General features: G+C 40.5%; 1 protein-coding gene across 1 annotated transcript in view; it reads left to right on the top strand.

The window, feature by feature from the left end:
- The window catches only part of LOC132826571 (collagen alpha-1(VII) chain-like), a 248660-nt gene that overhangs the window by 191985 nt on the left and 30749 nt on the right, over nt 1-25926 (top strand). Inside the window, exons 62-67 of the mRNA XM_060842528.1 lie at nt 3512-3592; nt 11034-11087; nt 12482-12535; nt 12993-13055; nt 13697-13759; nt 23576-23692. Coding sequence (XP_060698511.1) covers nt 3512-3592; nt 11034-11087; nt 12482-12535; nt 12993-13055; nt 13697-13759; nt 23576-23692 — 432 coding nt within the window. The remainder of the gene's footprint in view (nt 1-3511; nt 3593-11033; nt 11088-12481; nt 12536-12992; nt 13056-13696; nt 13760-23575; nt 23693-25926) is intronic.

Raw genomic sequence — 25926 nt, forward strand, 5'->3', positions numbered from 1 at the left:
GTAGACAGGAGAAAGATGAAATCACTAGAGCTCCATCCACCTTGCAGTCAATGTAGTTTCAGGAATGGGTCTTGGATTCGTACCAATGGAACCATCTACTTCAATAGCCTAGTGAATTACTGAAATATATACCCCAAGACTTCCAGTCTCTAGACCTTAGGACACTGGATGTTTGATTAGAGATTCATATTAGGAAATGTGCTGATCTACATGTGAATTGTCTAGTAACTTTCAACTTCTGATGGTATTTCCTCTCCTCCCTGGGGCCCTCTCTTAAATAATTCAACTCAAAGCTACAGTCACAGACTTTGGCCAGTTCTGATGCACTTACATGAAATATTAGCCAGAAAAATATCTGGACTAATACTTGGATAACTGCAGAATTGACCCTTCTAATCACTCAAATTGATCCTTCTGACTAAACCAACTGTCCCTACAGCCAATTACAACCTCACCCATCCACCCACTATATTGATTTATGACTTTACCCACTTACTTTACCCACCTATCCTTTCACTCATTCATCCATCCACCAATTCTCTAACATTTTAACTGGACCTTTAAACTGGCCATAAAGAAGTTAGTGCCATAAAAAAAATCTTGCCTCTACTTTGATGAAGCTCCCTGAGGGATATTTTGCCCCATGTTTCAGGTAAAATCAGACTCCGAAAATCTGGCAAGAAATATGGAGCAGTGTCAAGTTGAGGAGGATGCTTTCAGTGTAGCAGTAATCCTGTGACAACTGTGAATATTCAGAAGATCTAGCGATTACTTTGTGGGTTTGTAGTAACTTACAATGTTCTGATGTGCAGGATATCAAATATTAATGACTCCCATAATTCATGGTCATCCAGGATTTCCAGCCAGTTAGTAAATGTTTTAAAGGTCAGTGGGTGAGCACATTGATATGAAAGTGTATTTCAGCCAATTTTTAACTATTTTCTTCTTTTCTTGTAGTGTTTTCTTTCTCCACTTTATGTTGATTGTGTATCACCTTCTGTTCTCGGCATCATTACTGTCACTGTTGAGGTTTATTTTATGCGTTGGCAAAGATGAGAGTCAATGCAGGGGTACGAGGGATGAAAAGCTGCATTTGAGTTGTCATTTGTTCACCAATTTATATCAACTCTCCCACATATGCAAACAAGGTTAAGTACTCCTCACTCAGAACCACACCCAGTTCAAGTGGAAGCTCATAGTTCCAAAAGCATGAGCATTATCTGTTTCCAGCTTAATACAAAATGTGAGTATTAGTTAACACAAGGGCAATTCTACTGGATGCCATACCTTGATATAATATGTATGTGATAAGTAGTGAAATCATGCACCTTGTGATTGATCCACTTACAGAAAAATGGCCAATTTATATCTTCTTTCCGGAAAGGAATGAAGTCAAGACCACATTTTAAAAACCTTCCCAAATTTTACAGATATATAGAAGGGCAGATAGTATTCAGCAAGCAGGGAAGCTGCAGAAAGATTTGGACAGGTTAGGAGAGTGTGCAAAGAAGTAGCAGATTAAATATAATGTGGGTAAGTATGAGGCCATGTACTTTGATACGAAGAATAGAGGCATGGACTATTTTCTGAATGGGGAGAAAATTCAGAAATCTGAAGTCCAAAGGGATTTTGGAGTCTTGGTCCAGGTTTCTCGTAAGGTAAACTTACAGGTTAAGTCAGTAGTTCGGAAGGCAAATGCAATGATGGCATTTATTTTGAGAGGACTTGAATATAAAAGCAGGGACGTACTTCTAAGGCTTTATAAGGATCTGGTCAGAGCACATTTAGAGTATTGAGAACAATTTTGCGCCTCACACCTCAGGAAGGATGTATCAAGCCTGGAGCGGGTCCAGAGGATGTTCATGAGAATGGTTCCAAGAATGAAAAGCTTAAAATATGAGGAACATTTGAGGACAATACTTGATGGAGTTTAGAAGGATGAGGGAGAATACATCCAGGTTAGGGATTATATACAAAAGAAGACCACGCTCTTGGCTCAGCCTTACAAATCTGATATAGATAGAAGAGTGCTCCAATGTGGGGGTGTTGTCTCAGTTAGTACCATATACCATCTGCAGAAAGGGAGGATCTTGGGGGATATGAAGAGACACTATGGGATCTAGATTCAGGAGTTAGAAGAAAAATCTCATCTGAAACATCAGAGGACATATGGAGAAATATAAAGAAAATTTCAATATGCAATAAAGCACAAGCTATGCAATTAAAAATCCTTCACAGGGCCCATATGGCATCAGAGAGGTTAGCAAAGTTTAAGAAAGGATCTTCTTCGAAATGTCCTAAATGTAAAATTAGCGTAAGCACACTCACACATTGCTTCTGGTCCTGCTACAAGATTCGAGGATACTGGGGTGCCATAGTGTATTAGCTGAAGAAGATCCTAGGAATTGAAGTTAAAGAGGATCCAATATCTCTTCTTTTGGGATTACCAAATCTGCCCTCTCTGGGTGAGCACAGGAAGAGGTTATTTAACAATCTTACACACATAGACATGGACCTATCACCGGTAGTGATTAGGGCCTTTATATAGCCGTGAGGGTTGTATATGGTGATCCGGAGACCCCGAAGGGAGGGGGTGGTAGCCTAGCAAATACAGGTATAATAACTGTTGCTCCCGTGGATTAGTTTAGATTCCCTATAGTATGCCCTTCAACCCAACAAGTCCACACTGACCCTCCAAACAGTAACCCACCCAGACCCATTTCCCTAACCTATATTTACCTCTGACTAATGCACCGAACACTATGAGCCATTTAGCTTGGCCAATTCACCTGACCTGCACATCTTTGGATTATGGGAGGAAACCCACATAGACACGGGGAGAATGTGCAAACTCCACATGGACAGTAGCCTGAGGCAGGAATCAAACCTGGGGCCCTGGTGCTGTGAGGCAGCAGTGCTAACCACTAAGCCACCATGCTGCCTCAACAGTGAGGAAGCCACCCCTTGGTGGTCTCGAACCACCATCCTTCGGTTAACAGCCAAATGTGCTGACCAATTGCGCCACACTGATTGAGAACTTAGGTGGAAATGCGGCAAGTGGAGTAATGTAATGTAGTGTAATGTAATATAATTTAATTTTATTGGATTGTAATTTAATGTAATACTATTTCATTTAATTTGAGTTTATTTTAACTTGGGTTAAGTAAATATGAAACAATTGTATCCCAAGGAGTAGTAGGTAGTTTATTGTTAACATTACAGTAATAGAAAAATGTGGTATTATTTCTACTTTATTGTATTTTTGTACTTTTATAACTTCTTGTTTTTTTTAAAAGAGTAAAAATTTTTCAATAAATATATATTAAAAATGAGGTTACCGAGAGAAAGTTGGAAAATGGGGTTAAAAAAATCTATCAGCCATGAATGAATGGTGGAGCAGACTCGATGGGCCAAATGGCCTAATTTCTGCTCCTTTATCTTAAGGTCTTATGTTCTGAAGAGTTAAATTGCAGCTAATTTTCATGAATCTTTTTCTCATGGTTTACTTTAGGGCAGAGCTGGTCTTGATGGTAAAAGTGGAGGTAAAGGAATGAAAGGAGACAGAGGCTTGCAAGGACGGAAAGGTGAACTGGTAAGGCAAAACAATGCATTTAAGATCATAACTTATTCATCTCATTTATTTATTCAGGTAATGGGACAAATCTATTTTTAAATCAATCAGTTCAGACACCTCTGGAGCAAGTGTGACTTGAACTTAGATTTCCGGTCCAGAGATAGGGATATTACCACTACACCATAATTTGCACATTTACTAATGTCATTTATTGTATCCGTTGCTCCTGATGTGGTCTCCTCTACATTGGGGAGACTGGGCGCCTCCTAGCAGAGTGCTTTAGGGAACATGTCTGGGACACCCACACCAATCAACCACACCGCCCCGTGGCCCAACATTTCAACTCCCCCTCCCACTCTGCCGGGGACATGGAGGTCCTGGGCCTCCTTCACCGCCGCTCCCTCACCAACAGACACCTGGAGGAAGAACGCCTCATCTTCCGCCTTGGAACACTTCAACCCCAGGGCATCAATGTGGATTTCAATAAGTTCCTCATTTCCCCTTCCCCCATCTCATCCTAGTTTCAAACTTCCAGTTCAGCACTGTCCCCATGACTTGTCCGGACTTGTCCGACCTGCCTAGCTCCTTTTCCACCTATCCACTCCATCCTCTCCTCCCTGACCTATCACCTTCATCTCCTCCCCCACTCACCCATTGTACTCTATGCTACTCTCTCCCCACCCCCACCTTCCTCTAGCTTATCTATCCACGCTTCCAGCTCACTGCCTTTATTCCTAATGAAAGGCTTTTGCCCGAAACGTCGATTTCGCTCCTCGTTGAATGTTGTCTGAACTGCTGTGCTCTTCCATCACCACTGATCCAGAATCTGGTTTCCAGCATCTGTAATCATTGTTTTTACCACAATAGACCCACAGACCTTAGGTATAGACTTCAACAGACCTACCTCTTGATCCTCAATCAACTTTGTAATGTTTGGTCTCACTAGCTCCAAATTTCCAGGTTGTGTTTTGGGGTTTGGAGCAGATATGCTTCTGGCCCATCATGACAGCACTGCAAGGGTGTGACACATTTGCATAAGAAGCTTACAATACAATACAGCACAGGCACAGGCCCTTCAGCCCACCAAGCCTGCGCCGATTCCTGTTCCTTATTTAGACCCACTATTTATTGCTCATGAGCAGTATCTCTTCATCTGTTCGCCTCACATTCATGTGTCTATTAAAATATACCTTAAAAGGTGCTAACGTGCCTGCTTCCACCACCTCCACTGGCAGTGCACTCCAGGCACCAACCACCCTTCATGTGTAAAACATTCCCTGCATTTCTCCCCCAAACATTTCCCCTTCTCACCTTGAATCTATGCCCTCTTGTAGTAGAACTTTCCACCCTGTGAAAAAGCTTTTAACTATCCACTCTATCTATGCCTCTTATAATTTTGTAGACCTCCATCAGGTCACCCCTCCGTCTTTGTCTTTCTAGTGAAACAGTTCAAACTATCCAACCTCTCCTTACAACTAAAACCCTCCAGACTAGACAACATCATGGATAAACACTTTCTGTACATCACCAAAGCATCCACATCCTTCTGGTAATGCTATGATCAGAACCGCAAGCAAATGTGACCAAATGTGGCCTAACCAAAGTTTAGTGTAGCTATAACATAATTTGCCAATTCAATATCCCAGCCAATGAAGGCAAGTGTGCCTTGACAACTTTATCCACCCCTGTTGTCACTTTCAGGGATCCATGGACCTGTACACCCAGATCCTTCTGTAAGTCAATACTCCAAAGGGTTCTGCCATAGAGTCATAGAGATGTACAGCACGGAAACAGACCCTTCGGTCCAACCCATCCATGCCAACCAGATATCCCAACCCAATCTAGTCCCACCTGCCAGCACCTGGCCCATATCCCTCCAAACCCTTCCTATTCATATACCCATCCAAATGCCTCTTAAATGTTGCAATTGTACCAACCTCCACCACATCCTCTGGCAGCTCATTCGATACACGTACCACCCTATGCGTGAAAAAGTTGCCCCTTAGGACTCTTTTTTTATCTTTCCCCTCTCACCCTAAACCTATGCCCTCTAGTTCTGGACTCCCTGATCCTAAGGAAAAGATTTTACCTATTTATCCTATCCATACCCCTCATAATTTTGTAAACCTCTATAAGGTCACCCCTCAGCCTCCAACGCTCCAGGGAGAACAGCCCCAGCCTGTTCAGCCTCTCCCAGTAGCTCAGATCCTCCAACCCTGGCAACATCCGCTATTTAGCATATCATTTGCACCTGATTTTGATCTTCATAAATGCATCATCTTACACCTGCCCGGATAAAACTCCATCTGCCATTTCTCTGGCCAAATCTGCAATCTATCTATATCCCGCTGATACCTTTGACAATCCTCCTCACCACCTGCAATTCCACCAATTTTGGCGTCTGCAAATCAACCAGTCAGACAACCCATATTTTCCTTCAGATCATTTATATATATTACAAACAACTGGTCCCTGCAGAAGACACTAGCCACTGATCTCCATTCTGAAAAGCGTCATTCCACCACCTCTCTCTGGTTTCTGTGACAAAGCCATTCTTGTATCCATTTAGTCAGCTCACCCCAGATCCAATGAGACACGATCCTCTGTACCAGCCTGCCATGAAGTACCCTATCAAATGCACCACTAAAGTCCATGCAGACAGCATCCATTACCCTTCCCTTAACTTCCATTGCAAATGTAAACATGATACTGTTGAGAGTTTCTGTTTTGGGCACAGGTAGCAAAAAAATAATTTGTCGCTGTGAGAAAACTTTTAAGATGTAATAGTGGCTCACATGAAAGTAAATGAAATTTGAAGAGCCTTCATGAACTGGCAATATTGGCAGAATCTCACAATGTTGCTGTGGGGATGGGTGGCTAGTTTTGAGAACAGAACAAGATCCATGCAAACTGAAGTTGAAACAATGTAAAAGATTGAAAAAAAACCTAATATACATGGTCATTTTATACAAAATGCCTTAACTCTTAACTTGCATTAAAAACTCCCCCCCCCCCTGGTATTTTGCACTGATATAACTTTCAAAAATGAGCTGTCCTTCTACCCTAGGAATTTTATAATGCTAGATTTGACATAAAAGGGCATGCAGACTTAATTTTTTTGTGCTATTTGCAAAATAAGTCAAGCCCAATTATAACCTTCATGTGAATTAGAGTTAGTAGCTAGGGGGCAATCAAAGCAGGCATGCAGATGTAATTTAGCAACTGTCTCAATACATACCTAATGGAGTCATCCTTGATTTTCATAGTTCTATTGCAAACTCATACTTAATGGAGTCATCTTGATTTTCATATTTCTATTGTAAACTTTGCACTTGCACCCTTCTGACCCTGTACAATATATTTAAAAGGGTATGCAAACAAGCTTAGGGGACAATTCTCAGATAATTACATTTCGATACATTTGCTGTATGACGTTGAGAATGAAGCAGGAGTTTAGTTTTCTGCAAAGAGTCTGTTGCACATATTGCACCCACAACAATGCAGAAAAAAAATCATTGATGCCTAAGCTGCCATTTCCCGCATAGCAGCAAGTGGGCGTGAAAATTATCAGCAGCCCGAATATAGGCCTCTGAGAATTTCTTCGTCAAATTGCTTAATGAGGTACTTGCTTCCCAGCTTCACAGATGTACACCCACACAAGTTCACACAGACAGCGGTTCAGTTAACACGTGACAGCTTAACTGAAGTAAAATTTCTGCAACACAGGAGTGGTTGTCACCTGAAAAACTTGAAAATGTTTTTGATATGTTAAACGTAAGAGTATAACCATAACTTTTCTCATGACAAATCAAGTTAGCTGACAGCGTGTGTTGCGTGTTCTGTCACATCACAAAGGAGGATTCTATTCAGAGGGTAATGGACAGATGGACAATTAATTATGCAAAATGTAATGAAACCACACATGTTAAAATTTCCTAATGTCAAGTGAGTTGGAAAAATATTTCCAAATTTTACAGTTTTTCCTTTTAAATTCCTAATTTTCTCTCTGTGCACTGAGAGGGTTGAAATAACTCTACAGAGGCTGGTATCCATTATCAAGTCCTTGACTTTAATACAGTACATTCTGATATAGCGGGCATTTCGTCAATGCGAATTGGCTATAACATGATTGATGAATTGTGGACATTGTTTGGATAACGCAAACTTTCTACTGAACGGGTATAGTGATTTTCTATAGCAATCTTCCACAGTGGAATTTTCTGTGACGTGATTTTCTATAGCGCAAGATTGCAGAGAAACACAACTGTCGCATTACAGCAGAACAACCTGTACTGCCTCATTCAGAGTCATCTACCAGAATGTCAGCATCTCTGACTCTCCCCTTTTCATATGTCAGCCAGAGTTCCCTGATTAGACCAGATTAACAGCCCCAATTATTAGCCAGAACATTGAGTATAGGAGTTGGGAGGTCATGTTGCAGCTGTACAGATGTTAGTTTGGCCACTTTTAGAATATTGCATGCAATTCTGGTCTCCTTCCTATTAGAAGGATGTTGTGCAACTCAAAAGGGTTCAGAAAAGATTTACAAGGATGTCGCCAGGGTTGGAGGATTTGAGCTATAAGGAGAGGCTGAATAGGCTCGGGCTGTTTTTCCTGAAGCGTCGGAGTCTGAGGGGTGATTTTATGGAGGTTTATAAAATCATGAGGGGCATGGATAGGATAAATAGACAAGGTCTTTTCCTGGGCTGGGACAACACAGAACAAGAGGGCATAGGTTTAGGCTGAGAGGGGAAAGATATAAAAGGAACCTAAGAGGCAATCTTTTCACACATAGGGTGGTGCATGTATGGAATGAGCTGCCAGAGGAAGTGGTTGAGGCTGGAAATTACAACATTTAAAAGGCATCTGAATGGGTATATGAATAGGAAGGGTTTAGAGGGATACGAGCCAAGTGCTGGCAAATGGGTCTAGATTAGATTAGGATATCTGATTGGCATGGATGAGTTGGACCGAAGGGTCTGTTTCCTTGCTGTACATCTCTATGACTCTACAATCAGGGGACACACATTCTATGAGGTCCAGCTGGCCGGCCTTGTTACAATCACTACATTCCTCCCCCTCTGAGTCTGAGGAAATAGGCTGGTCTTTTGTCTAGGAGAGCCTCCTGGGGTGTTTCAGCAGCAGGTCAGGTTCCTTCAACTTGGTGTCTGATGTAGATGGTGTGTAACGCACAGGAGCTTGCCTCTTACACCAGGAGCACCTGGGTAGAATTTCTTTCTCTACCTCTGGCAGCAAAGGTGTTGAGGCGGCTACATCCATCATGTTCATCTCAGATTCTGAGGACTCGTCCATGCTTGGCAGAGAGGGAGGACCCACAGGTTCCAGCAATCTTTCTGACTGTCCCAAGTGGCAGGCCACCTTTTTCTCCAATACTATTTGTAAATTTGCAGCTTTCAAATGTCATATGCTTGTTCAGGACCATTACACCTACCTGACCTTAAAACGTTACTGGTTCTGACCTTGCATCAGTCATGCCTCTTACCCATGTGGGGTCACTTCCATGATTCATACATCAAACCTTGTCCCCTGTATCAAACTGTCTCTCTCTCGGCAGAGTCTTGTATCTGGCTTTAATGTCCCTGATGCCATTTCACCCTCCCCCCAGGTCCAGGAAGATCAAACTTAACCTGTTGCAGAATCTTCTACCCATTAGCAATTCTGCTGATGCTATCCCTGTAGTGGCATGTGAGGTGGTCCTATAATCAAATAAGAACCATGACACCTTGATGTCTATGATTCTGTAGGCTGTTTCTTCAAGCAAGCCTTCAAAGTTTGGACTTCTCTTTTTGCCAGGCCATTGGATGACTGGTGGTATACAATTGTCCTTTATATATTAAATCTCATTCAACTTTAAGCAATAACCAAATTCCCTGTTGATAAACAGCAGTTCATTATCTGTGACCAACACTTCCAGGACTGTGTATTGAAAAAACTGCACACAGTTTTTCTATTGCCGTCCCTGTGATTGATGGGCTGATCCTATGTATGTCCAATCACCTTGAGTAGGTATCTACAATGACTAAGAACATTGAACCTATGAGAGGACCTGCACGGTTGATGTGCAACTGAGTCCAAGATTTACCCAGTCATTCCCATGGATGTGGGGGCGCTGCTGCAGTAATTTTTGTCCTTGTTCGTGATCTCGGCACTGTTCATCAATGTGGCTATGTTTGCATCCACTAGACATAATATCTTACTGACATCTTCATTTTGGAGACTCCTGGCTGGCCGTGGTGGAGTTCAGCTAGTATTTGACAGTGATCTTCACTCTTTTTCCCCATAACAGTAAGCCAACCTCTACTGTGAGCTGCTCTCTTCAGCTCCAAAAAGGTTTCAAAGCTAGGTATGACAGCCCTTTGGTTACTGTCATCACCACCAGTTGTTTCAGTTCTGAAAGGACTGGATCCTTCTGCATGCAAAGTTTGATATTGTCAACTGGAACTAGGAGCATGTCCAGAAAATTTAACCATTACAGACTTTTTCATTGGGGTACCACTCCAATTGGTAGTGTATCTGCTTTTGGGAAGCAGCTCCATGCAATCACATTTGTTACTCAGCCTCCTGGACAGTGTTCTAACTTATCATTATTAGCACTTAGTGTTAGAGCCGAAACTGCTGCAAGTGACTTTCTTCAGGATCATGTTTTACTTCTGTTGCCACTGAAATAACTCCACAAAGACTAGTATCTGTCACCAAGCCACCCTTTATTTACACAAGAACAGTCCTTGGCTTTAGTCATGCCTCAATAAAAGTCAAATACCAGAATGTCAGTATCTCTGATATTCCACGTTTTATATGTCATCCATGGCTCCCTTAGTGGACTATTCTACGAAGCCCAGCTGACTGACCTTGTTACAAGGGGTATGTGGACAATTTCCTAATTGAATATTATAACAAATGTGCATTTCTGTAAAGCAGTGAATATTTAAAAATAAGTGATCTTAATAGGGCCAGGTTTATCAGGTGTACTGTTGTGAGTGGCACACACTTGATGCCCAGCTGTGAATGCCTATTGGTAATCCCATTGGTATTGTGAACCGCAGCCCTTTGAAGTCATTGAAGGAATAGTATGAATTTGGCACCTTACCAGAATACAGACATAAATTCTGGGCTGGCTCCCTCGTATACTACTGAGGGATTGTTGCATTCCCATGTTTCAATAGATTCAGTCTGTCTGTTCTGGTCCTTGTGTGACCTTTGAAGATGGTCATGCCCTTATCTGAAAAGGAACAGGGAAATTTACAATTACCTTGATCAAGATGGGTCTTGAATCCAATATTGTGAAAAAAACAAATTAACTGACAAGTTGTCTCATTACTGATGATAAATGTTTACTGTGTTTAGATAAGGCAATAAGTCATTGTGCATGGGTGCTATAAGATGTATGAGAGCTGTACTAAAACATTTTGTGTGTGCAAGTCATTTTTTTCTGCTTCAGGGGCATAAAGGTGACCAAGGCTTAAAAGGAGACAAAGGGCCTAAAGGTGAGAAGGTAAGGAGACATTAATACAATTTTACATTGACCATTTGGAACAGTTATGCACGAGAAAACTTTACAGAAACACTGCAATACTGTCCCATGGTGAAGGAGATTTAGGCATCTACAAACAGAATCATGGAATGATGGGACCGAGGTTCCTTATTTGTCTTGTCTCAGTCATACTTCAGTAAAGGAAAGCCAAGATCCAGGACCTCCTTAAAGCAAGATTCCAAGCTAAGCTTGGATACAAATTCTCTGTCAGTTATTTCTAATTTGCTTTCATGTGGCCAGCAATTATTGGATGTGACACTCAGAAGGCATTTCTTTCAACACCTAAGACTGGCCTGTGTATGACATTGTATATTAGAACATTGTTAAGCAATACCTCCATATTAAAATTTTAACTCTGTTTTCAAATTCTTTCATGGTCTCACTATTTCCTTCATTTTTGACTTCTCTCAACCCTACAGATGTCTAAAAACTAAAACATTCACAAATTCTGCCTTCTTGTTCATTCTGCAACTACAAAACTACAAAATCATTGTAGTTTTAGCAGATATGCCTTCAGCTGACTGGGTTGTAGACTCTGGATTTTCCTCATTAGACATCATCATCTCTTTTTTCCCTCCTTGAGGATGTTTCTTCAAACCTATCTCCTTGGGCAAGCTTTCACTTGCCTAAGCTGACAAATAAGGAACCTTGGTTTTGTTTTGTTTGAAAATGTCCTTGCGAAATGTCTTGATGTTCCATGAAAGCAAAGTGTTGGAATTGAAATGTGCTGATCCACTTTTTTGCCCAATCTTCCTGGTAGCTGGATGTGGGAAATTTTCTGGGTGTTTTCTTTTGCATTGCAGACAGTGAGCTGAAATCCATACATTAAGAACATGTGACACTATCACAATTTGCTTTATGGAAAGGCAACTAGAGTCAATGAGATTCTATTGCTAATACTGTGAACTGCAGCTTACTAGAGGATCATTGACATTTTCCCATAGAAGCATGAAACAACAATATTCCAGAGAAAAACGTCTGACTGTTTTTGAATGAGTAATAAGTATGGACAATGGAAACGTGGGGTTGAATTATTTTGGCATGAAAGGGATGTCAACAACAGACGGGAAAGACAGGGCAGCCTTGATTTGGCAACTCCCCAGCCACATTTTTCATTGCGCAAGTTCAATTCCTATTTACTCGAGAGGTATTTAATAACCTCTGATCAGGTTGATCAGAAAATTTCAATTATATTGGAAATTTTGGTAGACACACTCATTGTCTTCCTACACTTTCACTGTTACCTGTTATAGACGCTGTCACATGGTTCAATGTGATTCTAATGCCCCGTCATGTATGCAGTCTGAAGAATGTGAACTTAGGTTAGCACTAACAAAGGTTATCTTTCTATTCAGGGATCACGAGGTCTTCCAGGACAAAGAGGACAGCCAGGGATCGGAGCTGAAAGGGTAGCCTTTTTTAAAAAAATTATCTGTTGATTCAGATTTCACTTTATAATTTCTGTCTGATTGCAGGTGATGCAGTTTAATGGGTTTGTTCACTAAACTAGGAGTAGGTAAACAGTACAAATATTCTGGGCGATTCGTAAGATATAAAACAGAGATATGAAACAGGTTATAAAATAACAATTGTAACCTGTGGTCAAATGTATTGCTTAAAGCAAGATAAGAAAAGGTCACCAATCCACCTAAATAAATGCATTTTATTAAATTCACCAAATTTTTGTATTTAAAAAGACTAATACAATTCCATCTCTTTTAAGAGTCAAGAGAAATTGACAGGTAAGGAAAATATAGAAATATGGAATTGAATAGAGTAGTGTAGATTTTAATAGGGACAATGACTGACGTTTGGCTCAGGTACCTGTCAGTATGGCCATTAAACATGTTTTGTCTTATTCTAAAGGGTGACAAGGGTGAACCTGGGTTGCCAGGAAAATTGGGATTAAACGGTCTTCTGGGACTAAAGGTTAGTACCCGTCTCTCTATTTCAACAATGTTTTCCTAATATGTGAGGAATTGAAACCATGTAAAATTTAAATATTCAGTAAAAGTCAGTAATGATAACTCTTAATGCAGAAGAAATCTAAATAATTATTTACATTTGAAGATAGCTCTGAGTGCCACACTGTAAGGTGAAACTTGCTATCACATCTAATAAAAGAGATGAAGTGCATAAATGCAGTTAAGGAAAATACACAAGGGAGAAAGCAAATGAAGCGTATTCTGATAGAGTACAATAACATGAGATAGCAGAAAGCATATATGAAGCAGAAAAACATAGCCTGTTTCTGTCTGAAAATCTGATGTGATGCTATGCCAAACCTTGGTATTTGAGCAAGGAACAAATAAATAATATCATTTTAAATTCCCATAAAAGTTTTTATCAATTTAATCTCAATAAAAATAATTAGTAGGATTCTTTATGAGCAATTTTGGTGAAGGACAAAGACTCTAAGTGCTGGAACCCCACCCAGACTGATGAAAATAACCTTCTGTAGACTTCAATGAGACTTATGCTGAACAAATTGATGAACAGTCTTTGGCTTAATTAATAATTGCACATATAAAGGTGTTGGAATTTTCACTAAGCCTTTCTGTGTAAACCAGGGAGCACGTGGAATTCCAGGCCTTCCAGGTTCCAAAGGCATTCCAGGAGAAAAAGGGCAAAAGGTTAGTCTTTTTAAGGTCTATTACTTCTTGCAGTAATGTTAAATAGTCTGGGGCTGGATTTTTGCAGATTTGCATGGACAATACTGCCATTTAAAAAAGATGTTATCCAATTCTGGGCTTGCCAAACACATACCTCATGCCTTCAATTTTCACTGACATGGGATAAGTCTAGATGTTGAGTTTGCCTGCTGCTTACAGAAAGCACAGGAAAACCAAGCCACTCAGATTTAATCCCTCAGTCACTACTAAATTTTGGAAGACTCAAGAAATAATTGGTGTTAATTAACTCACTAATGATCCTAATTCACATCATGGATTAGTGGTGCTGGAAGAGCACAGCAGTTCAGGCAGCCTCCGAGGAGCAGTACTGCTCGGATGCTGCCTGAACTGTTGTGCTCTTCCAGCACCACTAATCCAGAATCTGGTTTCCAGCACTCTGCAGTCATTGTTTTTACCTGATTCACATCATGCCAAGCTGATGAGTTTCATCATTGGATCCCTTTGGACTTCCGACATAATTGTGGGAGGATTTCATGCTGCAAGGTAACTCAGATGTGGCCTCTCCCATTATCACATAATTCTTGACACAGTGTTTTTCAACATGATGAACTGCATTAAATCCAGTCCATTGACAGTAGATAGAAATGTCAGCACTATGGCTGAGCATAGGACTATCAAAGTACTTCATGAGCTTCAGTAAAATTAGAATACTGCTGATGCTGGAAATCTGAACTAAACAAAATGGTGAGTAAACTCAGCAGGTCTGAGTTGGGGCGGCACAGTGGTTTGCACTGCTGCCTCACAGCACTAGGGTTCCAGATTCAATTCCAGCCTTGGGTGACTGTGTGGATTTTGCACATCCTCCCCGTATTTGCATGGGTTTCCTCCGGGTGCTCTGGTTTCCTCCCACAGTCCAAAGATATGCAGGTCAGGTGAATTGGCCATGCTAAATTGCCCATAGTGTTGGGTGCATTAGTAGGAGGGAAATGGGTCTGGGTGGGTTACTCTTCAGAGGGTCGGTGTGGACTTGTTGGGCCGAAGGGCCTGTTTCCATACTGTCGGGAATCTAATCTAGTCTGACAGCATTTGTGCAGACAGAAACAGAATTAACATTTCAAGTCCAACATGATTTCTTCAGAACTCGAAACTTCCAGGAATTACTAACTCCACAGACTTTCTCCAGCACTTTCTATATTCACTTCATTAGCTTTATTAACATTGCAATCTCAACAGATACTTAACTTATTGGAAATACAATTCTGAAAGTTAGACAAAATGTGACAAGTAAAACAAGCACAAGGACTGCAGCAGTTCAAGATGGCAGCACACCATCGCTTTCTCAAAGCAACAAGGGATGGAGCATTAATGCTGGCCAGGCAGCTAGGCGGCCAGAGACATCCACATCCCATGAATGAATGAAAAGTGTAATGATGATATCTTAAGAGGAAACGAGTTAACTTTTTCCAAGGAACACATTAACAGGGCTCTGAGATCCACAGAAGGAATAAACATCTGCTGAGATTTCAAGTACAAATTAATTCCTTTTCCACTTTTGGGCAAGTTGTTTTATATCCATCAGAAATATCCAATTATAAGGAATTAACATGTGATGGCATCCAAAATCAAATAATAGCTAATAGATATGTTTACAAAGAGCTAGGAGAAGGAGGGAGAGATATTGGCTGCGGATAAAAGCTGCCAATTTATTCAAATCATTGTTTGTGTGGCTCAGTACCAGTTCCAGTACAGAAACACTGTAATTACTATGAAAACATGTTTCTGTCTGTGGCTAATGCCTTTTAAATATAGCATTCTGTTGGCATCATCAGAAATACATAAAATAGAGAAAAGATTCCTGGCAGGATGTTAAAAAATAAAATTAAAGCTCAACTCCACTAAACTGCAAGCAACAATAGAAAAAGAAAAAATGTGGACTAACATCAGAATGCAGACAACACACTAGAAACACAAAGTGAAATTAATCCAAGAAACCAGATAAAATCAGCTGTAGGGACAGACAGAGAGACACTGAATTAAGTAACTATACAGATGGCAACTTATCAACCACAGGAAGAGAGAAACAAGAGACTTATCGATATTACTATACAACTACTAACAATTGATAGAGACTGATCTATATAACTGCACAGTACAAATATCAACCATGGAGAGATATATCAAAGTATCTGCATACTGAAAATCACAACATAAAAATCCACATCCGATAGGTTACTATTTTGGTTAGACTCTTCTTCATTTCTGAGAAATTAACCTAACACCATTTGTTTCTGAGGATGGTGCATACTGGAAATTATCTGGGAATTCTTCTACTCCCTCAATGTTTCTATGTACCTCATTTATGTGTGTTAAGGATATTTCTGCCAAAGTTAGGTTGACAGAAGTCATAGGGATATATTCACCTGCAATATGTTCTTACTAAGCACTTAGCTGAAAAGTCTGTTCTACATTAATGGGCAAAATTGAACCTTTAAGATGAGTAAGAATGGGAATGATTTGTCGATGTTTAACAAAGACCTACAGAATATACATGTCTTCTTTTAAGAAAAGCTGTTCATGAATGAATGCAATATGAAATTCAACTTCAGTAAGTTGCAAAATGAATGAAAGCAAATGGCCACCCTATTTCCTGACCCATTGCCTACTTTGAAAGAGAAATGGATCAAATAATCTCCTACCACTTATTTTTTCATTCCACCAAAGTAGAATTTCAACCTTATATTACTATCTTTACATAAAACATATGTTATTTTTTGCAACATTTTATTGAGATCACCAGAATATATTATTGATGTATAGTTTCAAGCAAACATCTTGAGAGTCATGTCAAAAGTCTATTATACTTGTACTCATATTTGTACAACTTTGAAGATCAAATAGTTGTCCTCCTCACACCTCCTATTGCAGTTGAGATCTGCTTGGAAGTAGTTATGCAACATGACACCTATATTATCACCTTTTTTTCCAAATCTTTCTGATTGCTACAGTGATTATTCTTTTATAAGACAGATTTTGGAACTCTGATTGACATATTGCTCTGAGTCAACTATTTATTCTCTGTTGCTTTTCTCAAAGCATCAATCATTGGTGAAATGTTCTTTGCCAAACTTGATTTTATGATCTGTCTTATTCATCAAGTTGACAAAATTTAATTCTTACCCAGCTTATGCACCCAGGTAGTATCAAGTATTTCTCTGTCAGGTATGGCATGGAGTCAAATTTTATCTGCCTCTATCCCATCAATGTATCTGAGCCAATGCTCATTCATACATGTTCATCTGTACTGGTATATTTTACACTCTTTTTGCTTTCTATAACAGCTTTAGATTGATGTAAGCTTGCAATAGATGCAATATTCCATCCAGCATATAAGAAACACAATATTAAAATTACACTATCTATCTATAAACACCTAAATGGATCAGACTAATCTTTGCCCTTTTTTCTTAGCAGGTATACATATGAACTGCACTGGATTTTTAGCATACCTGTCTACGTTATAGTAAGAAGCCTAAATCCCTCATTATATTGTACCTCCTTGATTAAGTCACCTCTTAGTTTCCTTTATTCCTTATTCCAAAGAAAGCAACCCTAATCTATCCAATCTTTCCTTATAGTTTCAATCTTCAATCCTTGGCTACAGGTAAATCTCCTCAATTCTCTCCCTTGAGTACTCTGTCAAACAATTAAGCCTTTCCTGAAGTGTGGTGACCAGAACTATACACAAAACTCCAGCTGTATAGCTTATATTTTTTTCTCCCTCCTCCCCTACACTACTGCCTAACAGCCAGGCCCAGGAGCCTAACAGTGGTAGTGTTTATATTTTCCCCAGCACCCATGATGTGTGTGTATACAGGTGTGAGACAGAGCGAAAGACAACAAGTATATAAATATTTATTCTTTTCCACCACCAGGAAGAAAGGAAACACCAGAGAGGCCAGTAACAAGGAATGCCCTTCTCATCAAAGGGCAATACTGCGTGATCAAAAAAGTGAAAGGGAGGCAGGAATTAAATCAAAATAGAGTTGGAGGGGGAAATAAAGCATTCCACTCCCTGTGGTGCCCACCTCTCCCTAAACAGCTCGAAGTTGTTGGTAGACACCGCGTGCTCCTTCTCCAGAGACATCCAGGCTTGAAAAGGGGCAGGCAATTGGCCATAATGACCACCTCCACAGCCCATTGCCTCAACCTGTTAATGGCCAGTTTGGCCAGGCCCAGAAGCAGACCCACAAGGAGATCCTCTGACCTGTATTCCCCTCTCTGCACTGGGTGCCCAAAGATCAGGAGCGTGGGACTGAAGTGCAACCAAATGCAGAGTAGAAGGTTTTCTAGAAAACTAAAAATGGAATGCAAATGTTCACACACCATTTCGACATGGTGCACAAACTCCACAGCACCACAGAACAAGCGGTTGGGCTGGGAGTCCATGATCCACCACAATCTGCAGTTGCAGGGAACTGCTGCGTTCAATACTTTCCATCCCAGATTCCTGAGAGAAAGGGGGAGTACTCCCGTGTAGAGAGCTCCAATGACTTATTTGTTCCAGCATTTTATCCCTACTCTTGTATTCAATATCTCATCCGATGAAGGAAACTATCCAATATGCTTTCCTTGTTGCCTCATCTACCTGTCCTGCCACTTTGAGGGACCCATGGATATGTGCTCAAGATCTTTAACTTTCTGTACCCATCTCAATACCCACCTGTTTACGTATTATTCCCTTTGATTTGTTTGCCCTTGCTATTTGCATAACCTCCCACTTCTCTGAATTGAATTCCATTTTCCCTTTTCCATCTGCTCAACAAAACCATTGATATCTTCTTCCAATCAATTGCTGGCCTCTTCACTGTCAACCATGTCGTCAATTTTTAGGTTTTCTGCAAACTTTCTAACCATGACGTCTTACATTAAAATCTCAATCATTCATTTTAGATTTTAGATGTTCCTTCATTTTACTTTAGTTAACACTATCCACAAAGTGTTGCTGTTTAGATTTGCTATTTATTTACCTGGTAAGTATTTCCTGGTTCCAAAGGAAGCACCATCATAATAATTGCCTGCACCAATATCCAGAGCAAAATGCCAATTAGGAAATGTCATCGGCTCAGGGGACTCTTCATTGTCTATATAGTCTACTCTGGTATATGCAATGTTTCGGGCATAAGCCCTTCATCAGGAAGAGGAAGAGAGCTTCTTCAAGGAAGGCATCCTTGCAAGAGGATTCGCAGCAGGTTAAAATCTTCGAGGAGAAAGTGAGGTCTGCAGATGCTGGAGATCAGAGCTGAAAATGTGTTGCTGGAAAAGCGCAGCAGGTCAGGCAGCATCCAAGGAACAGGAAATTCGACGTTTCGGGCATAAGCCCTGATGAAGGCCTCATCTGCTGCGCTTTTCCAGCAACACATTTTCAGCTCTGATCTCCAGCATCTGCAGACCTCACTTTCTACTCTGGTATATGAACACTTCCCTAAACGTTTTACAAAATGTCCATGACTTCATGTATATCATATGATTTATGTGCCACTTGGCTGAGCTGACTATCATCCTGTAACCTTATAAACTCATTTTCCTAATTAGAGTAATAGAAAAAACTAACCAGAAAGCACCAATCAGTTTCATCCCCTATTCTGAAGTAAGAACCAATAACAGGAAGCAACTCCTAGGACAGACACTCCAACTACTCAGTTTTCAAGTTCCCTGACTGGTCCTGTGTTGGATGATGTTAATTGCCTGTCTCAGGATCCTCACCTCACCTGCTCCTCTATGTGTTTCTGACTGCCTGTCTCAGGCTTGTTACCTTGCTTATTTCTCTAGGGGCTGAGTTTTAAAGGTTAGGAAGGTCAGAAGGATAGGATGGTACTATCTTCTGATGGTTGTGAGGGGGTTGCTAATGGGCTAAGGCACCCTACGAAAATAGGAAATCCTTCCCACTGTTTAAAAAGTTGCTCTAAAAAAAGCAGATACTCCCACCTTCCTGCCATTGTCAACCCTATTATTGTGTGGGCATACTAATATTGGAGTAAATTGAGCTTTTAACAACTTTCATTTGATCATTGATTAATTAGTTACATGTGGCAGATGGCTGCTAATCTTGGTGCCTACCCATTCCCATACTTAGGGGATGCATTCAGGGTAGATGGGAAAGTGCTGGCAACCCAACTGACCTATTTTACATGCTTTCCCACCATTCCCCCCCACCCCCACCCCCGCCAAAAATGCACCCAATAGGGGTCATGCAATATCTAGCCTTAGAGTTATTATAATATCAAAAGCTATTCTTCCCATCAAGTCTATCCTATCATTATAGGCACAAACTTTTTGTGCACTGTAATGTCATTATTTTGATCGTGTGTAACCAAGTTATAAACCGCTAAGCAAGTTTATGTTATTGAGGAGGTTGTTTTCACCTTCTTGCACCTAAGTGTAGAGGATTACATACTCTCACAACCTTGGGTCAGAACCTTGAAGTACTATGAACACCTTAATTTGTATTGTCAAAGTGGATTTTATAAAAGACACCTGGTACAGTCCAAATATTTTAAGATGTAAATTAAGTGGCTGCCTGGGGGCAGTGAAAGATCTATGGAATATTACACCTAAAGATGTGAAGGGAATTGCAAACAACACATCAAAGGGGAAAGACGCAAGTCAAAACAGACTGAACCGTAACCTCTTGTGATTACAAAGATAATGATAGGCTGAAAACCACCCCCTGTGATGATGTCCCAAACTGTAGATACACATTGTGTTATTCCCTTCACAGAATATGTAAGGAAATGGCTAAAACAGTTAGTTTCAACATGTCTGGAATGTGCTAGTGGAACTGAGATACTTGTGTACACCAGTGATCTGATGCACCTGTGTGTACTAGGCTGGATTCGAGCATTAGCAGTTCATGAAGGTCATAGCCAACAAACTAGCCCCTAGTTACTCCTGTGTTGCAGATAAATGGACAATCTTACTCTGAGTGCTAAAAGTCGAGAAGCTAGCAGCCAAACAAAAAGAAACAGGACAACAAGAGTTCTCTCTCTCACCTTTAATACTGGAATTTCAGTCAGTGTCAAAACAAATCAGAACAGATCCTCAACTAGCCTAAGAGAAAACTAAAAGAAATTAAGTGCAACTACCAAAATATATGGCTGCTGGCAAACTCCACTGCAATGGCTGCAATGTTCAATTATCCACTCTTCACAAAAAGTCAGATACTGATCCATATGTCTGTTTATTTTAAAAGTTATATCTTTTGGAAAATACCTCTTTTTTTTAGATTAGATTAGATTACTTACAGTGTGGAAACAGGCCCTTTGGCCCAACAAGTCCACACCGACCTGCCGAAGCACAACCCACCCATACCCCTACATTTACCCCCTACCTAACACTATGGGCAATTTAGCATGGCCAATTCACCTGACCCGCACATCTTTGGATTGTGGGAGGAAACCGGAGCACCCGGAGGAAACCCACGCAGACACGGGGAGAACGTGCAAACTCCACACAGTCAGTCGCCTGAGGCGGGAACTGAACCCAGGTCTCAGGCGCTGTGAGACAGCAGTGCTAACCACTGTGCCACCGTGTCGCCCACTAATGTGTATGTTTCATTACTAATCCTTCTCACATATGGTAATTAATGAATTCATTCTGTGTAAACCCAAGAAATTCTGGTTAAATTGGATTCGTTTGTAACATAAGTTCAATTCAGGCTAGGAGAAAGTTATGTATTAGAGAAGGGATAAGTAATTAAATTACGCTTGCAAACAGCCAGCAAGGTGGGAGGACGAGCGTCAGTTCATCCATCCTCACCCGGGAACGTAATGATTTGGGTATCCCATCTGGAACTATAACAAAAAAGAGAAAATGCTGGAAAATCTCAGGAAGTCTGACAGCATCTGTAAGGAGAGAAATAAGCTGATGTTTCAAGTCTAACTGACCCTTTATCAAAGCTGGAACTATAACAAGTTGGGGACCTTCCCACAGATCCTGGGTAAAACAATGATGACAAGAGCATCCATTTGATTTTCTCATCACTAATTTAAGTGGATGTCAAGTATTTTGGTTCCATCGTAAGGGGCTGACCTTCCTTACCTGATTTATTTTTTGAGTCACTACACCTAGATGTTTAAACATGTTGAAGTGCAAGAAATAAGAAAAACTACCCCACACTTTGTATTCACTTGGGAACCTTGCAGCTTTCAATATTCAGACTGTCACTTTTCTACTTGAGGTCAAACATACAAACCTGCCCTCCCATTCCATTAAATAATGCCTACCACATAGAAACTTTGATATCCTGTGCAAAGTTCCTTGGATGGATTCCATGGGCCAGGAGGTTGGAGTGGTAGAGTAGTAGTTTACTGGGGAGGCTGCAGCATGGTCAGGAAGCAAAAGAGCCTCTAGGAAAGCATGGGCCTCAAGGATGGGGCAGCAGCAAAACAGTGTCAGGGAAGGCTAAGTACTGGACTCTCTATGCTAGAAGGTGCAAATAGTTTATTACCAAAAGTCCCACGGACATCAAGGAGTCAGTTCCCTGCAGAAGAGTGGGCCAGGAAATTCTGACAAGCAGTTGTTCACTCTTTAGGGCTTGATTGTGAGGACCACAGCATGAGGGCACATTTAACCATTAGATGTCCAAAGGATCAGCTAAAGACTTGGAGTAAAGGGCCTACACTGAGGAAGGTTAATGAATCATAAGCTTTCACTGCTGCTGAAAGCAAGACATTCCTGCTTTCCATTATTTTAGCAAATAAGTCTGTGATACTGATGATTCAAAACAAGGAACTAAATTCTCAATGGTTCTTTTGGATTTGGGGTGTTGTGCACCCCAATGGTCACCCACAATGAGCAGTTTGTTTCTTTAGGATGGCTTTCTTTCATGTGTGTGCTTAAATTGTGTTGTCTCTGCTATAAAGGATCCCTGAAATTGAAATTCCTTACATTCAACATGCTTTTTCTCAACACAGGATTGTGTTGCAAGCTGGACAATTTGTAATTATTCCTCTTTGTCTGCTGCCATTGTTCTTTTCGGTGATAAAGGTGACAAACAATAAACCTTGGCAAATTGCTGCTGTGCTAAGTTGCATTGTGGCTATAACAAGGTCTCCATTGTAAGACCCAAGGCTAGTCTGAAATTGGTCTTCATTATTATTCTGTTTTGCCATTGAGCCACCACAGTTAGATTCTCTGTCTGCTGAAAGTGAACGACTTCCTGAACTGACCCAAAGGGAAATCCCAGAAGCAGCAGCAATTGTCCAGGGGGAGAAACATAAGTGTGGATGCTATGGTGTAGTAGGGGTATTGCTCCCATAGCCAATTCGTCCATGAAGTGACGGGAGTATAAAGAAAGACTGAATAGAATAAGACAGATGCAGAAAGCCACTTTTCAAAAGATGCAAGCTTAGCTTTTTCTGGAACACTCTGACCAGCAGCAATTGATGGGAAATACACATTTATACAACCATCCCAGTGCATTAGGTGGAATTTGTCATTTTAACATGCTTTTGTGATACCTCAGAGGTCCCACGCAGTCGAGAATGTTGTCAAAGTCAGGATTTAGGGGTAAAAAATTAGGTCTTCAGATGCTGGAGATCAGAGCTGAAAATGTGTTGCTGGTTAAAGCACAGCAGGTCAGGCAGCATTCAAGGAATAGGAAATTCGACGTTTCGGGCACAAGTCCTTCATCAGGAATATCCAATGTTGCTAAATCTGGAAATAGTGCTAACCTTTAAATGAATATGCACATGAATATAAAACAACACTTTTCCTTGTCTCATTAGTCACCTTTTCATTTCTGATTTGATTGTGCAGGGTTATAAGGGTGTACCTGGACTCACTGGCCTGAAAGGGTCTACTGGATTACCTGGAAAGCCTGGATCCATTGGACCACCAGGGCCTCAAGGACCTAAAGGTGAAGCTGCAGCAAAGGTAGGATTGGTAATGGGTAAAATAACTGATTGCATTTCTAAACATTCCCAAGAGTTAATGCTTTTACTAACAATTTCCAGCATTCAAATTTATTTCGCTTTTGTATTGCATTTCTCTGTTGCATTTCCTTTTACTTACTTCTCTGAAGAAAGTGAAGTCATCTTGACTGAGTTTAACAATGAACTGTACTTGCATGCTCTATACACTAAAGAATGAACTTAATTTGAAAGCTGTAATGCCTAAGTAATATTTGGCCGTGATTAATGTGAACACCTTTCATATAAAGAAAAATCAAGGCAAGAATCAAAAAGTTCATTACTTGTCTTAAAAAAATTATTGTATGTGAGCAGATAATAACAAGTGAGAAAATAAAATCTATAATAAATATATAACTTTAATTAAAATATATATTGAGATTATTCTCAATGTAGAGAATAATCAGTCAGTGAGTTTACCCTGAGGAAATTTAATTTTAATTCATTCATGGGATGCGGTTATCATTAGCTAGGCATATATTTATTGCCTTAAGGCCAGTTAAGAGTCAAACCACATTGCTGTGGGTCAGGAGTCATATGTAGTCCAGGCCAGGTAAGGATGGCAGATTTCTTTCCCTCAAGGACATGAGTGAAACAGGTGGGTTTTTCCTGACAATTGGCAATGGTTTCATGGTCATTATTAGACTTTTATTTGCGGATTATTATTGAATTCAAAATCCACTATCTGCCATGGCAGAATTTAAACTCAGGTCCACAGAATATTATCTGGGTGTCTGGATTAATAGTTCAACAATAACACCACTTGGCCTTCACCTACCCCCTATCTACCTATGAGGTCCTGTTGAAAGTTCTTATAAAGAAGGACAAGGCCCAACAAGTCCACACTGACCCGCCGAAGCGTAACCCACCCATACCCCTACATTTACCCCTTTTACCTAACACTATGGGCAATTTAGCATGGCCAACTCACCTGACCCGCACATCTTTGGACTGTGGGAGGAAACCGGAGCACCCGGAGGAAACCCACGCAGACACGGGGAGAACGTGCAAACTCCACACAGTCAGTCGCCTGAGTCGGGATCTGAACCCGGGTCGCAGGCGCTGTGAGGCAGCAGTGCTAACCACTGTGCCACCGTGCCGCCCATACTTGTTCTGCATCAGAGGGATTGTAGCCTTTTCCTGAACTCCTGCAACAGCAATACTAGACAATGGATAATTTTCCTTGTTCAAGACAACCTTAACTTGGTCCCAAAGAATTCTGATAGCAGTACTGCCAAACAGGATCAGTTCATTGAATAGCCTTCCTGCCTGGTTAAGAAATCACCATACTCTGCTTTCCAAAGATGGCAATTCTAGACAAGGCTTCCAAAAAAGATTAGCACTCTTAACATAAAACATTTTCACGACTGTAGATTCTACTCAAAGATTTCATTTTTCTAAGTTGGTATAATTACAGTTACAGTTAAGACAATGTTTAATTTATAATGGAATACATTAGCACATAATGCTAGAGTTGTCAATTTGCAGACTGAAGCTAGATCAGCAAATTAATTAATGCCTTGGGGCCATATTTATTCATAAGTCCACATGAAAACCCTTTGCTGCTTGTAGGAGAGAATGTGATATTGTCAAGTGATGCAATCTCACTCCTAAAGATTTTAAATGCAAATTATGAAACAGCTTGAAATTGCAAAACAGTATCAATGAGTGCTGCAGTAGCAGTACTTTTGTGCAAGGACATGCATCAGGGCTTTCTAAACCTATTTCACATCAGAGTATTGAGAGTCAGTGTTAAGATTTTTACCTACCAATTATGGATAGATCTGAACAAAGGACTCAAAGATGAAAAGAAATCTGCTTAATTCATTTTCTCAGGCCTTCTGTATTTCTCTGGTAATGGTCTTTTGACAGATCTCCATTATGAACCAATACTCTCACTGCAATGTGATTATGTCTTTTCTCATCCTCCTTCCAACGTAACCTCTCTTAATCCCCAGTTTCCTTGCCTTCTGCATTTGCTCCTATGAATCAACTTTCCACACAACTTCTGAATTAGAATGTTTCCCCAAAGTTTCCCCTCAGCAGTAATGCAGCCCTTGATCCTACCATAATTTATCAAACTTTTGTTCTTGCCCCTTTTTCTGCTCATCCTGGGATAAGCTGACATCAATTTCTGTATTTTGTGGAGTATACTTCCAGTTGGTATAAGACTAGATGATTAAAGCCACAATATCGATC

The sequence above is a fragment of the Hemiscyllium ocellatum genome, chromosome 23 (assembly GCF_020745735.1).
Source record: "Hemiscyllium ocellatum isolate sHemOce1 chromosome 23, sHemOce1.pat.X.cur, whole genome shotgun sequence".
Taxonomy (NCBI): Eukaryota; Metazoa; Chordata; class Chondrichthyes; order Orectolobiformes; family Hemiscylliidae; genus Hemiscyllium; species Hemiscyllium ocellatum.